Here is a 19368-nt window from a genome sequence, read left to right as displayed (position 1 = left end):
GAGGTCACCTGCACGGCATTATGTTGTAGGAAGCCATTATGCATTTAGCCTGTTCCATTGAGGGGAAGGAGGTAATTTATAAGCTTCTTGTCTTAGGCAAGAAGACTATGTACATATGTTATTGTGCACTTGGATGGGTATGTTTGTGGGGTAAACTCCTTCAAGTGGAGTTGGTGATTTGATGCTTCTAAATTTTTTCTTTCTTTATTTTTATTTTATTTATTTATTTTGGAGTACTGGGGGTTGAACCCAGGGCCTCATGCATGCTAGGCAACGTGCTCTACTGTAAGCTACACCCTGGTCCAAGGATCCCACTTTTCAAACCCACTTTGACTTTAACTCTCCTGGAAGCTTGGATAAAGGTGTACTACTCCAGGTGTGGTAGCACATGCCTTTAATCCCAGGGACTTGGAGGTTGAGGCAGGAGGATCACAAATTCAAAGCCATCCTTAACCACGTAGTGAGGCCTTGTGTCAAAATAAAAAATAAAGAGGGCTGGGGGTGTGGTTCAGAGATTAAATGCCCCTGGGTTCAATCCCCTGTACCCCCCCCCCAAAAAAAGAAACAGCACATATTCATTTCTATGGTACTATGTATCAAACTGCCCTGTATTTATCTCTTTGCATTCTCAAAAAAGCTTAGGAGGCAGAAAGCATCATCCTTCTTTTAAAGAAGAAGAAAGAGAAGTCAGATGTGAAGACTTAAGGCAAAACTAGAAGTCATGCTCTGGTTCTTTCCCTGTAGCTGCCCTCCCCCAGCAGTGTTGGCCCATCCCCCCCGAGACCCACTGATTCTGAGCCTTCATTTTCACCAGTACCAGGGAAGGTGGATGGAGAAGGGGTGGGCGCACTGCTGGGGTAGGGCAGGAGGGATGTCCCCCCTGACCGCATCTGCCCTGAGTGCTGCTTCTGAGGGGAGCAGGGTGGACACTCTCCCCAGGGAGAGGGAGGTGGCAGATGGTGGGAAGGGCGTCCAGGGAGGTGGGAGCAAGAGGCCCGGAGGAGCAGCTGCAGTGGCTCTGGTCAGATGGCTGGCAGGGCAGGCCCAGGCCCAGGGAGGCTGCTGCCCAAGCAGACACTGAGGTGAGCTGATTTGGGAAGGTGCGCTTGATATCCTCACCTGCTTTTTCTCTCTTTGATCAACAATTCCATCTCTGTTCCTCGAATGCCCAGTGGACTTTGTGTAGGATGCTCTCATTGCCCAGAGGCCCAGGAGCCCAATGGTCCTGGTCTCTTTGCTTGGTACTGATTCACTGTCCTGCAGCTGTGGGTGGAGATGCTCCAAGTCCTGCCTGCACCCCACCCAGCCCTGATGCCGCACCCAGACCATCTGAGGTTGTGTTAGTTGGCTTTTTCAATGCTGTGACTAAAGGACCTGACCAGCACAATTATAGAGGAAGAAGAGTTTATTTTAGGGCTTAGGGTTTCAGAAGTCTTACTCCATAGAAGGCTGGCTCCATTCCTCGGTGAGGCTGAACATCATGGTGGGGGAGAGTGGTTGAGGGAAGCAGCTCACATCATGGTGAACTGAAAGCTGAGACAGAGACTCCACTTGCCAGACACAAATATATACCAAAGCCACGCCCCAATTCCCACCTCCTCCAGCCACACCCTGCCACTTCAGTTACCACTCAGTTAATCCTTATCAGGGGATGAAATCACTGATTGGGTTAAGACTCTGACAACCCAGTCATTTCTCCTCTGAACCTTCTTGCATTGTCTAACAGTGAGCTTTTGAGGGACAGAAACCATAACAGAAACCATAACAGAAGTTCTGTGGGGTCTACTTGCTCTACTAGAGAAAAACTACACTGAATATCAAGAAGTATTCTTTTTTTAATATTAATTTTTTAGTTAAAATTTTTGTTTGTTTTAATTATCATATATGACAGTAGGATGCATTTATGCACTTTGATACATCATACATAGGTGGTATATAATTTCATTTTTCTGAGTGTACATGTTGCAGAATCATTTTGGTCATGCAGTCACATATATATATATATATATATATATATATATACAGTAATAATGCCTGTTTCCTTCTACTATCTTTCCTATCCCCAATCCCCTCCCCTCCCATCACTTCCCTCTACCTAATCTAAGGTAATGCTATTCTTCCCTAGTGCCCCCCGCCTTATTGTGAATTAGCATTTGCATATGTATTCTTTCATTTTTATTTTTTTGTGGTACGAGGGACTGAACCCAGGGCCTTGCTAAATATTCATCCTACTACTATCTACACTCTCAGCCCAGAATGTATTTTTTAAAAAGAGTGATCTGACCTCAGTGCACCCAGAATCCTTTCCAGAACTGTATGTGATGCCCTGTCACACCTCACTTCCAACTCTGCCAGACACCAGTGGCCAACTGAGATGTCCCTCAGGTGCAAAGTATGTGCTGGGTTCTGAAGATTTAGTAAAATAAAAAAGAATATAAAGTAGCTTGCTAATACATTTTTAGGTTGGTTACATGTTTGAAATGATAATATTTTGGGCTAAATAAGTGATCTTAAAATTAATTGTGCCTTTTTTTTTTTTTTTACTCTGTAAAGTGCAGCTACTAGAAAATGCCAAATTGTGTGTGGGGGGTGTTAAACGGGGTTCACGTTCCAGTTCCACTGAGCCACACTGATCTGGACACCTGGAGTCTTACGCTTCACCTTCGTAACTACTTTGAGTCCTGCCTGGGAGCAGGAGGGGTATGAAGGAAGGAAGAGATGAAGCCCCAGAAGGGGAGAGGGAAAGAGGGAGTGAGGAAGGAGGTTGTTATTGCTTGAGGCCCTGTGGGAAGAACACGAACCCGTGTCAGATCTCAGCACTGCTGTGTGGTTAGGTGACCCTGGGCAAGTCACCCTAATCTCCTCATCATAAAATGGAGGAAAGGGTTACCTGACTGGATAGGCTGAGGTTTAGAAATATCTAAAATGCTTCTATCACAGAGGCAGGTATCCACGACTTGCTGAGTAAATGACGGTGATTGTGTCAGGAGGTAGCACTGACACAGCACATGGGAGCAGCTTAGCAGAGATTCTGGACCCCTGGATGTCTGGATGCTGGAGTGTGCTGGCCGGAGGCTGGCCTCGGACACAGTCTGTTGTAGAGCACCTACCCTCCGTCCCCCAGGCGCCCACCACGGGGCTGAGCGGACCTCTGGAGAGTCACCTCCTCTCTCCTGCTCTTTCCTGCCAGACTGCAGCCTCTTCACCTGTACTCAGTGTGCTTGTTGGTTGGATTGTTCCCTGTCGTTCCCTGGGGACCTGTCTGGGAAGTACCCAAATTCCACTGGGATAACTGCCGGCAAGCTTGGTGGACCAATCTGCTGTTGCTAAATAACTTTGTGTCCGTCCAGAATGCGGTGAGTCTCGAGTTGTTGGCTTTGTAAGGGCAGGTGGGGCACCGGTGCCTCAGTCCCGGGGTAGGGCCAACCTGAGTCCCATCTCCCAGGGGGGTGGAGCTGTGTCAGTCTACACAGGGGGCAGCTGCTGTGGGAAGCAGAAGAGGGCATAGTAGTGTTAGTGAGGGGTGACCGCCAAGGTCCATGTCCCAAGGTGACAGCCCCCACGCCATCATGGGTCCCGTACCAGTGCATGTCCTTCACCCCAAAGGAAAGGACACCATCTTCAACATCTTCACCAAGAGCCGTTCCTGGGATGGAACCTCCCACCACACCCTCACCATCGGAAATTCTACTCAATTTCTAGTCAGACCAGACAGAGCTTGTTCAGAACTACAAGTTCCGTACATGCTGTGTCTACCCCAAACCCCCAGAGTCCTCATAATAAATGTGGAATGAAAAAAAAAAAAAAAACTGAAATAGCTGTAATTAAATCATGTCACCAATTCCTCAAATGTCTTGAAAGTGGAACAAAAAAGAAAAATTCCTAAGTGTGCCAGGTCCCTAATTATTGTACATAACCACTTACTAATAAAATGGCCAATGCCCAGCAGCTTTGACGAGCAGTCCATCGGTGACAGGGGTCCTGGGAGACAGTCTGTCTTCCCAGCAGACTGCGTTGGACCATTTATGGGAATCAGGGACAAGGACAGAAGACAGTTACCTCTTTGAGGTGAAGTCCACCTTAGATACCCAGAAGCTAGGGTGCCTGGGCCCTCAAGACTGCTACTCATGCTTTTCCCCACCATGAAAGTTTGTCTTCAACTGTGGACAAAGATGCCCCTTTCCTTGGCAGAAGGGCGAGCATCCTGGGACCCTGGGGTCCAAGGCACAGGAAAACTGTCCCCAGTGATTTCCTCACATTGAAGGAAAAGTGGAGGTAACTACTTTATTTCTCAATATCCATGGACAGTTCCTACCATGTGGTTTTGCCTAGACGATCCCACGTGGACCCTGTATGGGGAACACAGGGGCTTCCACCCAAGTGCATCTGGAGCCATGCCGTGGTTCCAAATGAGCACAGTTTTGCCACCTAAAGTTGGGGGCGAAGACCAGGCAAGGGAGAGAAAATAACACCAACTGCTGAGTTCCCACTGCACTGTTTTGATAATTACCTTGCACATTCCTGTAACATGATGGAGTCCAGTTCCCACAACTGTTCAAAGAGATCACTGGTTTTTTAAAAACAAAAAGAGAAAACTGTCCGAATCTCCATGTTGTAAAATGTACTATCCAGACTTGGTCCAAGGATCCATGGACCAAGGGATGGAAATCGCGCTTGCTCAAATTTCTTTCTCTTCCCCAATCAGCTCCTCATCCCAACCACCTACTGAGCTCTTCCTCCAAGTCCAGGCAGGTGGGAGATGTGGAGCAGGAGGCAAGACCTGAAGGCAAGAGGTCACTTTGGCTTCTCTTTGCAGTGTAATGGCTGGACCTGGTACCTTGCCAACGACTTCCAGTTCCACCTCACCACACCGCTGATTGTCCTTGTCTACAGAAAGTGAGTCTAACTGGGATAACTGCCCCTTGAAACTCTAAAGAAAGTGCTCTAGCTGTGTGTAGAGCAGATTTTTTAAATTGATAAAATGAGCTTTTCAGAAATGCAGGTCCCATGTCCTCTGTATTTACCTTCCACATTCTCTTTTTATGGCCCAGCTCAGTACGTTTTTGCAGAGTTATAATTAGCATGTAGGTAATATCTACCATTCAGGTTTTTCCACATCAACTCTTCTTATAAACACTTCCACGTATTGACATAACCTGCATACCTGTCAGATTTAGGATTTATATGTCATTTTTTGTGGCTGGGCATCTAGATTGAGCCCAGTTTTTCATGATTATAAATGGCACAGCAATGAATGTCTTTGAACACACTACTTCTTCTCCTGGTTATTTCCATGGGGGCAGATTTCCAAGTGGAATTACTAGGTCAAAGGGTAGGAGCAATTCTGTGCTGCTCGTTACCAACTGTAGATTGCTCTCTGGAAAGAAAAGAAATTTACAGCACACTCAGCAATGTATCAGGCTACCTGCTTTCCCACATTGGATATTTATCATCTTAATTTTTGTTAGTTTTAGAAATACTTTATGGCCTCAATAATTCATGCGGAGATTTATAGTTTGTGGACCACTCATGCCATATTTTAAGAGATTTATTATTCTTTTTTCTTGTCCAAGTACATTTTCAATTTAAGAAATATTGGAAAATATTAGGATTAAGAGAGGGAGATACAGTCACCCAGTCTCTCGTCACTGAAGTTGAGGCAAAAATCACTGTTAATATTTTGATGATTATGCTACTGATATTTTTTTCTGCCCAGCTTTATATACATGAAAATGTTCTGTATAAATATGTTTCTATCTTTTATTTAATAGTTTTGTGACCCACACATTTCCCTGTACTATTTTACTTTTAGAAAACATAATCATAAAGCCTGTATAACATTCCATTTCCTGAATGAACTGTAATTTACTTATACCTTCTCCCATTGTTAAATACTTGGATTCTTTCCAATTTTATGCTTTTATAAATAATGGCCTGATGAATATATTCATGGCAATCATTTACCTCCAACTCCAATATTTCTTTAGAAAGCATATCCTTAGGAGGAATTACTGGGCCAAAGGGTATGAATGTCTTGAGGCTCTTGAATCATAATGATGAATTACTTTTTAAAAATCGAGACACCTGTGTTTGACATTGCTACAAAACTGCAGAGCCTCTTAGTCCCAACCCTTACTCTATGAACCAGTACAGACTCCACCTTGCCCAGAGCCTGGGTTCTCAAAGCTCTTCTTTCTTACCAGAGCCTCTCAGTATTATAGCTGGGACTCCAGGGACCCTCTAGTCTTACACATGCAAAATTCCAAAGTACACAAGCACTAATTTGTGTGTGAGGCCACCCTTGACCCATGGGAAATAAAATATATTGGAAAAATGCTTCCCTCTTTCATCCCCAGGCCAGTTCTGAGATATATTTCATGAGGCTCTGAAGAACATTCTGGAAGAACTGAGCACTGGTGACCTTGATAGCCCATAACCTTGTACTGGCTTTCCCTGCTTTCTTGTTCTTCTTCCCTATCCCCAATCCTACTTCCACAAGAACTGTGCACACCCATTTATCTCTGGCCTGCTTCCAGATTGGCAGCGGGACACCAGGATCCTCTTCCTACTCTGTCCCCCTCCCATGTCCTTGGAGTGAGTGTCCGTGTCCACAATTCATTTCTGCCTTGAGCAATTCATTTCTCTCTTTAATCAACCATTTACATCCATAGTGTATTGTGTAGATAGATGACAAAGGACTTTTCCTAGCATGGCCCCATTTTGAGCGGCACCATAAGCTTCTAGACCAGGAAACTCGAGTTGAAGGCCCTGTCCAAGGTCACACAGCTAGTAAAGGTCCACCCACCTCAGCCCAGCTCGCCCCAATCCTCCAGGTCTCCCCACCCCCACCCCCTGGCAAAGCGAGGCCAGCAGGAGCTCCCTGGGTTGTCAGGCTTTATAAACGAGGTGGTGCAAGGACCCGCAGGGCCCTCCTCCTCTTGTCCTCTCTTCTTTGCAGAAGCAAACGTGTGCTTGTCCTCCTCGGGGCCCTGCTGTTCCTGGCATCTTTCACTGCCACTGCTCTGCTCACACTGGCTTACAAACTTCCCGTGTCGTCTCCATCCGCAGCCAGGTAACGGTTCCCAGCCTGTCCCCCTGTCCCTCTCCTGCCCTCCCATGCCAGACCTCCCAGGGAGGGCGGCTGAATGCCAGGCTGCTTGCTCTGTGTCCACCGGCTCGGCTCGTGGGAAAGCTGGGTGGGAAATTTTCCATCTGCTGGAGAAAGCCGGTTGCGTTTTTGCTTCCAAACTTCTGAACCTTTCAACTTGCCTCGAGGGGTGCTCTTGAACTCACGCCGCCGCCCATGGAAATGCTTCTCAGAGGAAAGGAGCGCCCCCGCGTGGCGAAAAGGTGCTTCTCCTCTAGTGTGTGAATCGCTGCTCTCTTGTTGGATGGAAGGATCGGAATTTAGGAATTAGGGGCTAACTCTTTGAGGTGACAAGGCTACTTCTAGATGGCCTGGATGAGATTGAACCTAGGACCTTACCCACGATGCTATTTTTCCTCCCCGAGAGCTATGGGTATGATCTTCCTTATAACCACGCTGTGGAATCACCAGCTCATCCATTCTCAATTCAGCAGAGTGACACAGGAGAGCATCAGACAGGTCAGCCATCTGGGCTGATTCCTCCAGTGACTGGCTTCATCTGTCACCCTCCTGCCTGCTACCTCCAGACCCACACTGACCTCACCTCCACCACACAGCACACTCCTGGCACAGGGCCTTCACACTTGTCCTACCCCCTGTCTGGAACGCTCTTCCATAGGATCTAAGATCTCTATAGGGCTTTCTCCTTCACCTCTTTCAGATGTTTGTGCAAATGTCACATTCCTAGCGTCTCCTTCATGGACGTCCCCATATAAAATGGTCAGAACAAGCCTGGTACATAAGTGCTCCCTATGTATTTGTGAGTGGGCGGGATGTGTTGCTAAATGAATGAATGAATGACTACACAGCAAGCTTCTTGGCCAGGAGAGCCATGCCCTTCCCTTAAATGTCCTCTGTCTCTGTGGGTGTATCCAGGTGACGGAGAAAGGAGGCTTACTCATGCCTACCCCTGTGGTTCCCTCTGTGGGATGCACTATAGAGTCCCCTGGGAAGTTTTAGATCCTACTGGTGCTTCTAGCCCTACCTTGGGCCAATTGTTTGGGAATCTCTGGAGATGGAGCCCACACAACTGACTTTCATAAGCATTCCCCAGGTATTTTAGTGTGCAGCTATGTAGAAGAACCACTCACTAATCATCAGGAAACTTCCCTGCCTGGTTGTCCCTGCATGGGCGGTGAGGTGAGTCAGAGCTGAGAGCATGTTTAGCTTCAGTGGGGGAACAGTGATACATTTAAAGCACAGTTCCCAATCGAGGCTGCGCTTTGCAAGCCTTGACGGGTATCAGAGTCCCCTGGAAGGCTTCTTATCGAAAGATGGCTGGCTCCTCTGCCAGTTTCCTCCTATTCAGTAGGTCAGGGGAGGGGAAAGCAGGAATTTGACTTCCTAATAAGTTCTAAACATGATGCTGCTGTTAATGTCAGGGGACCATACCTTGGAAATCGCAGCATCCAAGAATACTCTTTGGTATCTTCTCAAGAGCCCAGCTTGGACCTCTCAGAATGCTTTTCCCTCATATTAGTCTCTTCTGGGCATCATGTTCTCAGAGCTATCCTGGAGTATCAGCCACCAGAAACAGTTATTTAAAGTGAACAATGTCATTCTATATCCTAGGAATTGGGCATGGAATTTGGACAAGCCAGCAGCCCAAGGTAGGGCACTGTTGGTAGATAAATGAACAAATGTGCCCAAATGTACCTTTGGTTTTGCTGGTTACCTCAATGGACATCTCAGAGATTCCCATTTCTATATCTAGAAGAAACATAAAAACCTTTTATTTTATTTTATTGTATTTTTTTTTCAGTGAAAATGAGGCTGAAATGTATTTCTTGGAATACTACACCAAGCCCTACTGCCGATATGGACCATTCCTGGTGGGCCTCTTTCTGAGCATTTTCATGCACCAAAACCATCAGTCAAATATTCTCAAGACCAAGGTGTGGTTTTCCCATGCCTCCCTGTAAGGGCACTGGGTGGGTTGGGTTGGTGCAGCCATCTGTTCACACTCATCCTAGCCACGGGCAGGAGGAATCAGACTATAGGGTAATTGACTGTGCTGCTGTGTGTTGTGGATGTATCTTTGTGCTAAAAGATAGGAAGGAGTTGATTTTCTTGCCAGATCCCAATTCTCTTCAAGGAGTTTCTGTTACCAAGCTTCCAATTTAGAGCTCAGTGGAGTCCCCGCCATTAGGACTTTGGTTCAGACAATGATCTGGGAATGCATGCCCTTGAGATTATCATGGCAAGGCCCTCGTGGGAGGGGACAGAGTGGGTTGGATTTGTAAATCCTTGCAGTTTCTATAGACAGGATTCCTGGTCAGGTTTGATGGTTCCATCTGGGAATCAAGATGGGAGGTGTCTAAACAGGGGGAGTCTATTCCTTTGCCTTCCATGTGGGCCCTGAGCCCATCTTTCCTTCCCTGGCTCTCTTGTGGGCAGTGATTCTGGCTCACCACTCAAGCTCACTGCTCAAGCTGGAAATCTGGGCTTGCATGGACGCCTCCTGGTCATAGACCATGCCTCCTGGTCATGGACCACTCCTCCAGCTCCAGCCAACCACCTCAGCCTGCAGATTGTTTCTCTTGCTGTGCTTTCAGGACCTCTGAAGCCAACTTGGTTGAAGCTGTTATCTCTTCCCTAGATTTCTTCATGAGTTTTCTTGCTTCTGGGTGTGCTGATCCCAAATCTGCTCTTTCTTGATCTGTGTGGATGCTCATGCTTCCTTCTCTGCTGGGAATGTGCTTTTCCACCCTCCAACTTCCCCCACTGCCCCTCCCTTTCACCTGATTTAACTCCTGTCTATCCTCAAAGGCTCCTTTAAGGTTTTCAGATAGGTTGCCTTCACTTATCCCTCCAGGTTGGGGTGGATCCCTCCCTGCACATTGCCTGGTTCTGTCTCTTCTTATCTTTCTAATTTATTTTTGAACAATATTTTTTATTGGTGCATATAATTAAAAACATAATGGTGGGATTCATTGTTACATGTTCCTACACGCTCACCACATAATAATAGAATTTGGCCAATATCTTTCTCCTCCTTGAGGGCACAGCATCTCTTACTCACCCCTGAATCTGTGGCGCCTGGTTCTGAGATCTTAACTCACTGAAGCCATTCAATAAATGAAGGAATGAAAGAGAACTTGCTTTCCAGCGGAAGCAAGGAGTTCCATGGCAGTAGCAGGATACAACTCCTGCCCAAATGCTTCTGTAAGACCCTCCTTTTGTTTGCCTCGGTTGTGTGTGTACCTCACAGACATTTCAGAGATGGGACCTTGGTCTTTGTCAAAACTTTCTTGTGTTGATCATGGCAGGAACAAGAGATAGGATTTACCCAGAAGTAAAGAGTATACAGGGGCCATGTGACTTTTTAATAGGTATGGTATGATATTCCATAGAAAGAGAGTATTCAGTTGTAGATTATAACAGAGCATCACTGAGGGCTTGTTTCAACATAGTCCAGGTTACGTGGGGTGTGAAGATGAGTGTGAGCAAAGGGGAGAGGTTAAGATGAAGAGGGAGCATTGGGGAACCACTTCAAGGGCCAATGTCAGGAACAGGGAGTGGGGAACTAGGACACAGCAGAAGAACAACAGGGACACTTTAGGTGGAACAAACTCAAGCGTAAGAAGGTTTAAAATAAGGACCGAGTGCAAGCTGGAAGGAGCCGGGCATGCACCATGTCTTGGGATGAGTTCAGGCAGAATGCACTACTGGTAGGAGAAAGGCAGGGAGAGAGCACGCAGCTGGGATGCATTTTATAAGGCTGTAGGGCTGTCAAGACCAAGGACCTAGCAATGGGCTGAAGGGGATCCTAGGCTGACAGAGCTCAGAGCCTCTGAGGGTTTGCCTCTCCTTCCCTGTAGCTGGAAACTAGGGCAAGAGCCAGAGACCCTAGAAGGTCTAGGAGACTAGATGGTAGACTGATCTGAAGTTGGCTCCATTCAGTAGATATCATCACAGCAGCTGGAGAACTAGAACATGGGGAAGCAAGACAGAGCCGTGGAAGATGATTTGGAAATAAAAAGGTCAAGAAAGGTGGCGTAAGATCCATGACCTCAGACTAAGCAGTGGCATTTAAGTCAGGGAGCTGTCGGAGCCGAGAACGTCCCCACTCTCCCTTCCAACATTTTGTGTCCTGGTGTCTAGGGCACAGTCCAGGCAGGTAAGGTGGCCTGTGGGCTCTCCCACTTAGGTGGGGCAGGATTCGGCAAAGAGCCGCCTCTGGTTAAGAGGCAGAATGGGAGGTCAGGAGTGGTAGAAGCAGGTTAGAGCATGACCTAATTGACTTTTTCTCTTTTAACCTTCATTTTGAGATGGTTGTAGATTCACAGGATACAGAGGGGTCCTGTGCAGCCTTCAGCCAGGTACCAAGTGACAGCTAAGGGTGCATTTCCACACCCAGGAATTGCCATGGGCACAATCCATAGACCCACCCATTTTACCTATATTCATTTATGAACATGTAGTTCTGGGCTGTGTTGTCCCCTGTGGTGATCTGAGTAACCACGACCGCAGTCAAGGCCCAACTCTTCATCACCACACGGCGTCACCTTCTCATCCCACCCCTTTACAGTCAGACACACCTCTCTGCCCACCCATTGCTCACCTGTGGCAACTGGTAAGCTGAGTCCTCTACCTGAGTCAAAGTTACACAGTTGAGGTTTCTGAAGCGACAGAAATAACACACACATACACACACACACAAAGTGAGTATGTATAAGCAGACATGAATGCACAATGGTTTCAATGGGCTGTGAGCCACTTCTCCTTTCCCTGTAGGTGCAGGCCCTGTTGGGGTGGACTTGCTCCCTGCTGACCCTGTTCACGGTTGTCACTCTGGCATACGTGCTGGACGATTTCTCTGCTGAGACTTGGGTGGCCGCTGCAGTCTACCAGGCCCTCCACCGGACCCTGTGGGCTGCCGCTGTGGGCTGGGTCATCTTTGCGTGCCAGGAAGGCTATGGAGGTAGGAGGTGGTCCTGGGCCCTGCTTGGGCGCTCACACAGGGTGGCAAATCTAAACCACAGCGTGTGTACCCAGAGGGGCTTCTCTGTACTGGAGTGGTGGATGAATGGCTCCTACTGACTCAGAAACATCCATTTGTGTATATCCTTGGAGAAAACACCCCACATACTGTTTTAGATTTTATGCTGGTCTGTGTACAAATGTAATTCTGTGGACAAAGTTGTTACTGGAGACAGGAAAGCTAGTTTAGAAGTTGGAAAGAATTCAGGTAGAGAAATGCACTAAGAAAACAGCAACTTAGTGCCAGGGGATAAGACTTCTGGTCAACCCACCCTGAGCCTTCGTCTCTTCCTCTGAGGAGGTAAAGTCAAAGTTTCCAAGACCCCCTTCCATAACCGGGAAACTACTGCTGTCAAATCAGCTTTGGAGGTGCTGGAGTCAAGCAGATAAAGGTGAAAATGGAAAGAAAAGAATCTCCAGGTTAGAGATCTCTAACGTTTTCCTGATAGGAAGGAAGAGAGGGCATGGGGTCAGCAGATGGCAAGACTTAGGCTGGTAGGCAGTGTCCACAAAAAGTTGCAGCCCTGAACTTTCCAGAATCCCTGAGGATGAAGAGCCAGGGCCAGCAGAGGCACGACAGCTTCACCCTCTGAGAACATTGGTGGGAAGAGATTAGACCCCCACCTGGAACCCAAACCTATCAGCCTCAGCAAAGGGGTCGGAAGCATGGTGTGATTCTAACATGGCTGATGGAGCCCAGGATGTGCACCAGGTCCTGTGGGAAATGTCACCTGTGGTGCCCCAGGTAACGCTGGTCATGCCCCTGAGAGGCACACCGACAATGAGCTCTGTTTCTCTAGGAGAACACAATGCATGAAGTGAAAGCCACACAGCTGGGAAGTGGCCGAGCTAGAAGGAGCACCCAAGGCAGTATAACGTCAAAGGCTGGTGCGCTTCGATACTGAGCAACATTCCCCCTTTTGGATGTTGATTAGAATAATTCTTGAATTTTTGAGAATTTTAATCTAGTGATAATTTGTTCTGTTATAGTCCAATTTTATTTTATCTTTCAGTACTGAGGATTGGACTGAGAGTCTTGCACATGCAAGGCAAGTACTCTACACTGAGCCACATCCTCAGCCCCTTTTAATTCTCTAACGAGACAGAGTCTCATTAAGTTGCTGAGGCTGACCTTGAACTTTCAAACCTCCTGCCTCAGCCTCCTGTGTGTGTTGGATTACAGGTGTGCACCGCCATGCCTGGCTGTAAGATACACACACACACACTCACACACACACACACACACACACACACACACACACTTTACAGCACTGGGGCTTGAACCCAAGGCCTCATGCTTGCAAGGTAAATGTCTAACACTAAGCCATTTCCCCAGGCCCATGTCCCAGTGTTAGAAGCTTTCCCTTAAATATGAAGGTGATGTTGAAGAGGAAGAGGGCTGTGTTCTTGCTGACTATTGTGTCTTCATTTATGGTGAACTTCAGATCCCCTGACCACAGCCGTAGGTCCTTCTCCATTCTGGGACAATGCCCCCAAGTAGTTCCCAGAGCCTCAGAATGTGAGCAGCTACTGGCCCTAGCCCAGGCCTGGCCGTTCACAGTACTGTGGCAAATGTCACGGGATTCCTGTCTGCTGTGTCCTGCTGCTCTCAAGAATGACTAGCTGACGCAAATGACCATGAGAGAAGAGTGACTTTGCTTGTTAGAAAACTGAACAAATCTGCAGCTATATCGTTACAGTGGCGCTAGTGACTTTTCTTAGTCACTAGTGTGAGTAAGGTGACGTCTCTCTTCCTCCAGGTGCCAAATGAGCCCTTTTGTTTATTCCTGAGTAATGTATCAAAGGGGGCTGTCACGAGTCAATCCACAGGTACAGGTGTGACTGTTATCCTGGGTTCATGTCTCCAACACTGTTTACAAGATATTAAGATTTGTCAGGCCGGGCGCGGTGGCACTTGCCTCTGGCTCGGGAGGCTGAGGCAGGAGGATTGCAAGTTCAAAATCAGCCTCAGCAATAGCAAGATGTTAACCAATTCAGTGAGACCCTGTCTCTTAATAAAATACAAAATAGGGCTGAGGATGTGTCTCAGTGGTTGAGTGCCCCTGAGTTCAATCCCTACTACCAGGAAAAAATACATATATTGATCAGTAAGTGAATGCAGGAGATTTAAGTGTTCAGATAAGTTTTGAGAAAATGTATATTCCTGAAGACCTTTAGAAAAAGGTGACATTTCAAGAAGTGTCTAATTGAGACTCTCAGGACGAGGGAGGATCTATAGGTTCAAATGATCGTTCCAATCATTTTTAGTTGGTACCAACATAGACCATGCAGGTCCCTTAGATGACCACTCATCTCCTGACCATGATACTCCTTTGGCTGAAATCCTGTCACTTTTAGCTGTGGCCCCTGAACTTATGTTTGGACTTATTCTAAAGGGCTATAAATTCTTTGGATCTTTCATGTTGGCCTCAGTTATTTTTATCCTAATTTTACCTAAATACAAACAAACATAAATCTGGATACAAGTATTTATATAGCACATACATTTATAAAGCCTCAAAAAAATTTATGAAATAACCATAAAACTACAAAACCAATAAAATCTGCATTAGCTCCACTAACAAAGTGATGACAATTTGCTGGTGTCCGTTGTTGCTCACTGCTGTGTGTGGGATTCTTGGCTTCGCGGGGCCTTCTTGTGTGCTTGGCGTACCTCTCTGAGATTAGGCTCTTTGATGACTTAATTTTCCTCCAACTGTTTTTTGTTTTGTTGCCTGGTGATATCTTGGATCACCTTAATTTGGATTCTGCTCAGAGCAAATCCATCTTTTATCTCTGAATCCATCTTGTTTTTTTATTCACTTAATTACAAAAAGTACTTTTGTATACTTGTTTTTATGCCAAGTGATGTTCTAATGCTGGGGATATAGCAACAGGGAAGGAAAAAAACCCAGTGGGAAATAAAAAAAAAAATTAAAAAAAAACCCAGTGGGGTGGGGGTCGTGGGGAGCCTAGAGACTCTGTAGGCTGAATAAGGGCCCCCAAAGATCTGAGAGAGGGGCTTGTGGCTTCATGAGGTAGTGCGTGTCCCCTCCAGGTCTGGTGAAAAGGGTGCTTTCTTGTGACATCTGGAGTTTCCTGGCCGGCATCAGTTACGCTTGCTACCTGGTGCACCCGGTTCTGATCATCCTGCACAATGCACTTCAGGAGACTCTTATCCACTACACTGATTCCAACATGGTGAGTTAGCCCCCGGACCCAGTCCCCAGTTCTGTCACAGAACCACAGTTTTGTTTTTTTTTTTTTTTTCTCTTCAGTGACACAGCAAAGTGTCGGCTTTGTGAGAAGCCTGTTTGCTTTTCCAAAGAGATTGATTGTTCTGTTTTACTTGGGGGAGAAAGAGGAAGGGCTTTACACAGGGTGACCTCTTTATTTTACTTTTTAATGTCTGGGACTGTCTGTTCTACAGAGCCGTTTCATATAACCAGGATGACACATTCTAAGATCCAAACCCGAGGGAGTTGGAGAGTAAAACTGCATCCGCTGCTCCCCTTTCCCTTGCAGTTCTATCTTTTCACTGGACACTGTGTGCTGACCTTCGTCTCCGGGCTGGCCCTGACGCTGTTCATTGAGAGGCCGTGGCAGGAACTGAAGCAGAGCCTGTGTGGCCGGGCGCCTGCACAGCCATGAACACTCTAACTAAGACCCAGAAGAACGGATGGCCCTTTGTTGGTGGTGACGAGCAGAGGTCCTGATGAAGCAAAGGATGCTTGTGTTCCTGAGAAGAGCAGTGAATCTTGTTTCGTGAACATTTAATACATACAAGTTCTCTGTGTTTAAAATCAAAGAGTGCTCTATGATAATTTTTGTAGGAGCGCAATAATCGCCCTCGGCTGAATCATTTTCACAAAAATCTGGATTTCTTTTTTTGGGTCTTGGCTTGCATTTGATTTTTTTTTTTTTGTATCAATGATCATAGTGTAAAATTAAAATGGAGCCAGGCTTGGAGGGTCCAGAGTAGACAAAGCCAGTTAACCTTCCTAAGTGACCTTGAACTTTGCTGGATTGGCAGATGTAAGCAAAAACTTAACTTGAGCTATTTCTTGTAAATATTTATAATAAAGAAAAACAGAACTTAATCAACCCGGAGCAGCCAATGAACTTATATAACCAGGGACTTTCCAACGCCAGAGACTAAATAAGGCAGCTCTGTCACTGTCACCAATCACATGTTGTGTTTGCTTCCCTCCTGCGCCTGTCCCCGTCGCACTCCCTCCTCGGGAGCTCCTGGACCACTTGTGCCTGGGGGCTGCTTGATTCGTGATTGTTATTTGTGCAAACGGCTCTAAAATGTTATCGTGCTTCAATTTGCTTTTTTACAATAGAAAATGATCCAATGTAGTGAATTTATTGTAATTTGGCTTATGAGGTTCACTTGGGCTCGGATGCGTGCTCTTCTCAGTAAAATCACATGCAGCTTTCCACACCATGGTCATTTGTGTGTTGTTATGACATCTTTGTGGTCTTTACTCTGGGACCTCTGGGTGGCATGACCCATGAGCACACATGATTCGTAGGGTTTCTGATCACTATCTTCTTGAACATGATCTTTTCTACAACATGGTTCCTGTCGTGGATTGAATTGTGTCCTTCCAAAAAGATATGCCCAAGTCCTAATCCCTAGTTCCTCAGCATGTGTCCTTATTTGGAGATCATCTTTACAGGAGTAATTAAGTTTAAATGAGGCTGCTGAGCTGGAAGACTAATCTAACACTAGTGGTGTCCTTATAAAAAGAGGAAATTTGGACCCAGAGACAGACACACACAGAGAGGGAGGACAATGTAAGACACACAGGGAGAAGATGACTGTGAACAAGCCAAGGAACATCAAGCATGCTGGTGAACACCAGGGAAGAGGCAGGATGGGCTCTCCCTAGAGCTGTCAGAGAGTGTGGCCCTGTTGATCCCTTGCTTTCTAACTTGTAACCCTTACAACTGTGAAGGAAGGATATGCTTCTGTGGTCTTAAGTCACCTAGTTTGTAGTGCTCTGTGATAACCACTCTAGGACTCATAGGTCGGAGGGCCAGGCTCTTGGCCTTGAGTTTTTAGCTTCACCTCAACTATCTACACTCTTTTTTCTGGTGGTGCTTGGGGTTGAACCCAGGGCCTTGTACATGCTAAGGTGGCATTCCACCATTGAACTACATCCTTATTACAGATGTTTAACATTGCTGAGAATACAGCTCTCCGTTGACTTAGTAATCAAAGTACATATTAATAGTTGTGGAGCTACCAGGAGCTCCTCTACATGGGATGGGCCACTGGTATGCACTTTGCTGTCAAGTAGATTGAAGAGAAAGGCCACTGCTGTGTGGGCAGGTCTGGAAACTTCAAATACTCCGACAAGGCAATCGACAGCTACCTTGGCCTTTTCCAGGCCGCCTAGGGAATGAGCACCACATTTCCCTGAGAGCTGGTCTTTGGCTGCTGAAATCTGACCTGAAGGAGGGAGGATCAATCTTCACTTGGCATCTTCTGTCTCTTCTGTCTAAAATAAAGCAGCCACTTTGGGTTTAAGATAATGGTGAAGTTCATCGAGTTCCTTGGGCGCCCCCTGGTGGCTCCACGGGCACCTGCGCCCTCTAACTTAATTAGACCTCAGAGGAATTCTAAGGGCCAGTGGCCCTGACCAGGTAACCTGGCAACGTGGGTGGACTCCAGGGGGAAATGACTCACCTGCCAACTTTGTTCTGCGGCCAAATTGCTAAATGCTTCTAGTTGTGAGGCTGGAAACCTGGGGCCTGGGGAAATGATTTTCCATTGACAGCCTTGCAATGATTTTTTTTTTTTTTAAATAAGGAAGAAAAAGAAAACACCTTCTCTCCTATTGTGGTTATGTAAAACATGGTATTAGTGAAGTGTGATTAAGTGTAAACAACCAGAATTCCCTGGAAGTTTAAAATTTATAGAACTGTGGACCTTATTTGGATGCTGAAATAAATTGTAAAAAGGCATATGACATTTATCAGACAATTGGAAATTGAACATTGATCAAATACCTAATTGTATTTGATGATATTAAGGACTTATCAAACATTTCATGCAGTAATGGTATTGTGGTTATATATATATTTAAATTTCTAATTTTTTGGATGCATATTTAAATAATTATGTACAAAATGATACAAAATCTGGTTCTTGCCTCAAAATAATTTTGGGAGAAACTGGCAGAAATGAATACTGAGGTGGGTAATTGTTTTATTGTTTGCAGTCCTAGGGGTGGAATCCATGCATGCTGAGGAAGTACTCTACCACTGACCTAGCTTCACAGCTCCTTTTAATTTTTTAAAAATATTTTTCAGTTGTAGTTGACACAATACATTTATTTATCTGTCAATATCTATCTACCTATTTATTTATTTAAACATGGTACTGAGGATCAAACCCAGGGCCTCGCCTGTGCTAGGCGAGTGCTCTACCTCTGAGCCACAACCCCAGCCCCCTTAATTTTGTTTTTAAATCTAAAAAATAAGTCATTTTGAGTTGCACAGGTTGGCCTCAAACTTGAGATGTGCCTCAGCTTCCTGAGTAGCTGGTGTGTTCCACCACCCCTGCCTCATGTAGTTAATTTTGGAAGATGGGTGGGTGATGGGTACATGGTACCTCATTATACAATTTTCTCCATTTTTGTATGTGTTTGAAATTCATATAATAACAGAAGGGAAAAATCTACCAAAATAACATTTTCAGAGCAGAATAGGTATAAATTGATAGGTGCCTCCTCCAATTCTTCTAAATTCTGACACCCACGTTTTATCCCCCCAAGTACCAACCTGTGGAGACAAAGAGACCAGGAGTAGGGAACGCCTCCCACACCTGCTGATGTCCCCATGCCTCTCTCCCAAGCCTTCACGTGGGCTGAGCTGGCGGGTGCTCCCGCTGTGGTGTGCATCAGGGCACAAATGCCACAAGTAGAAGAGCACCCTCTGCCCCTGTGTGCCTCCTCAGCTGGGCCTTAGAGCAGCACTGTGGGTGGCCGTCACATCTTGACAAGAATTGCTCTTGTACTTTTCAGCCATCCTGACCCAGGCCCATCTCCCCTGGGTGCAGCGGGAGTCTAGGCTCTGGGGTGGAGGGTGGTCAGGTGGTCTGGGTGATGATCGCTTTCTCTCCCCCATCTTCCTGTTCACCGCTGTGTCTGTACCTCTCAGCGCCCCAACGAGCTCACAGTGAGTGCTAAATAAACAGCCAACAAAGTGATGGCTTCCTTCCTTTC

At 46.3% G+C, this 19368-nt stretch overlaps 1 protein-coding gene across 1 annotated transcript in view; it reads left to right on the top strand.

Moving 5' to 3' along the window:
• The window catches only part of LOC113185913 (O-acyltransferase like protein), a 50016-nt gene extending 33636 nt beyond the window's left edge, over positions 1–16380 (top strand). The window contains exons 9-15 of the mRNA XM_026393197.2: positions 3191–3356; positions 4817–4896; positions 6959–7072; positions 8910–9042; positions 11885–12071; positions 15189–15331; positions 15656–16380. Coding sequence (XP_026248982.2) covers positions 3191–3356; positions 4817–4896; positions 6959–7072; positions 8910–9042; positions 11885–12071; positions 15189–15331; positions 15656–15781 — 949 coding nt within the window. The 3' untranslated portion in view covers positions 15782–16380. The remainder of the gene's footprint in view (positions 1–3190; positions 3357–4816; positions 4897–6958; positions 7073–8909; positions 9043–11884; positions 12072–15188; positions 15332–15655) is intronic.
• The last annotated feature ends 2988 nt before the right edge of the window (positions 16381–19368 follow it).

This window comes from Urocitellus parryii, chromosome 13 (genome assembly GCF_045843805.1).
Source record: "Urocitellus parryii isolate mUroPar1 chromosome 13, mUroPar1.hap1, whole genome shotgun sequence".
NCBI lineage: Eukaryota > Metazoa > Chordata > Mammalia > Rodentia > Sciuridae > Urocitellus > Urocitellus parryii.
The sequence above is the reverse complement of the archived record's forward strand: the minus strand, read 5'-3'. Positions and strand labels throughout refer to the sequence as shown.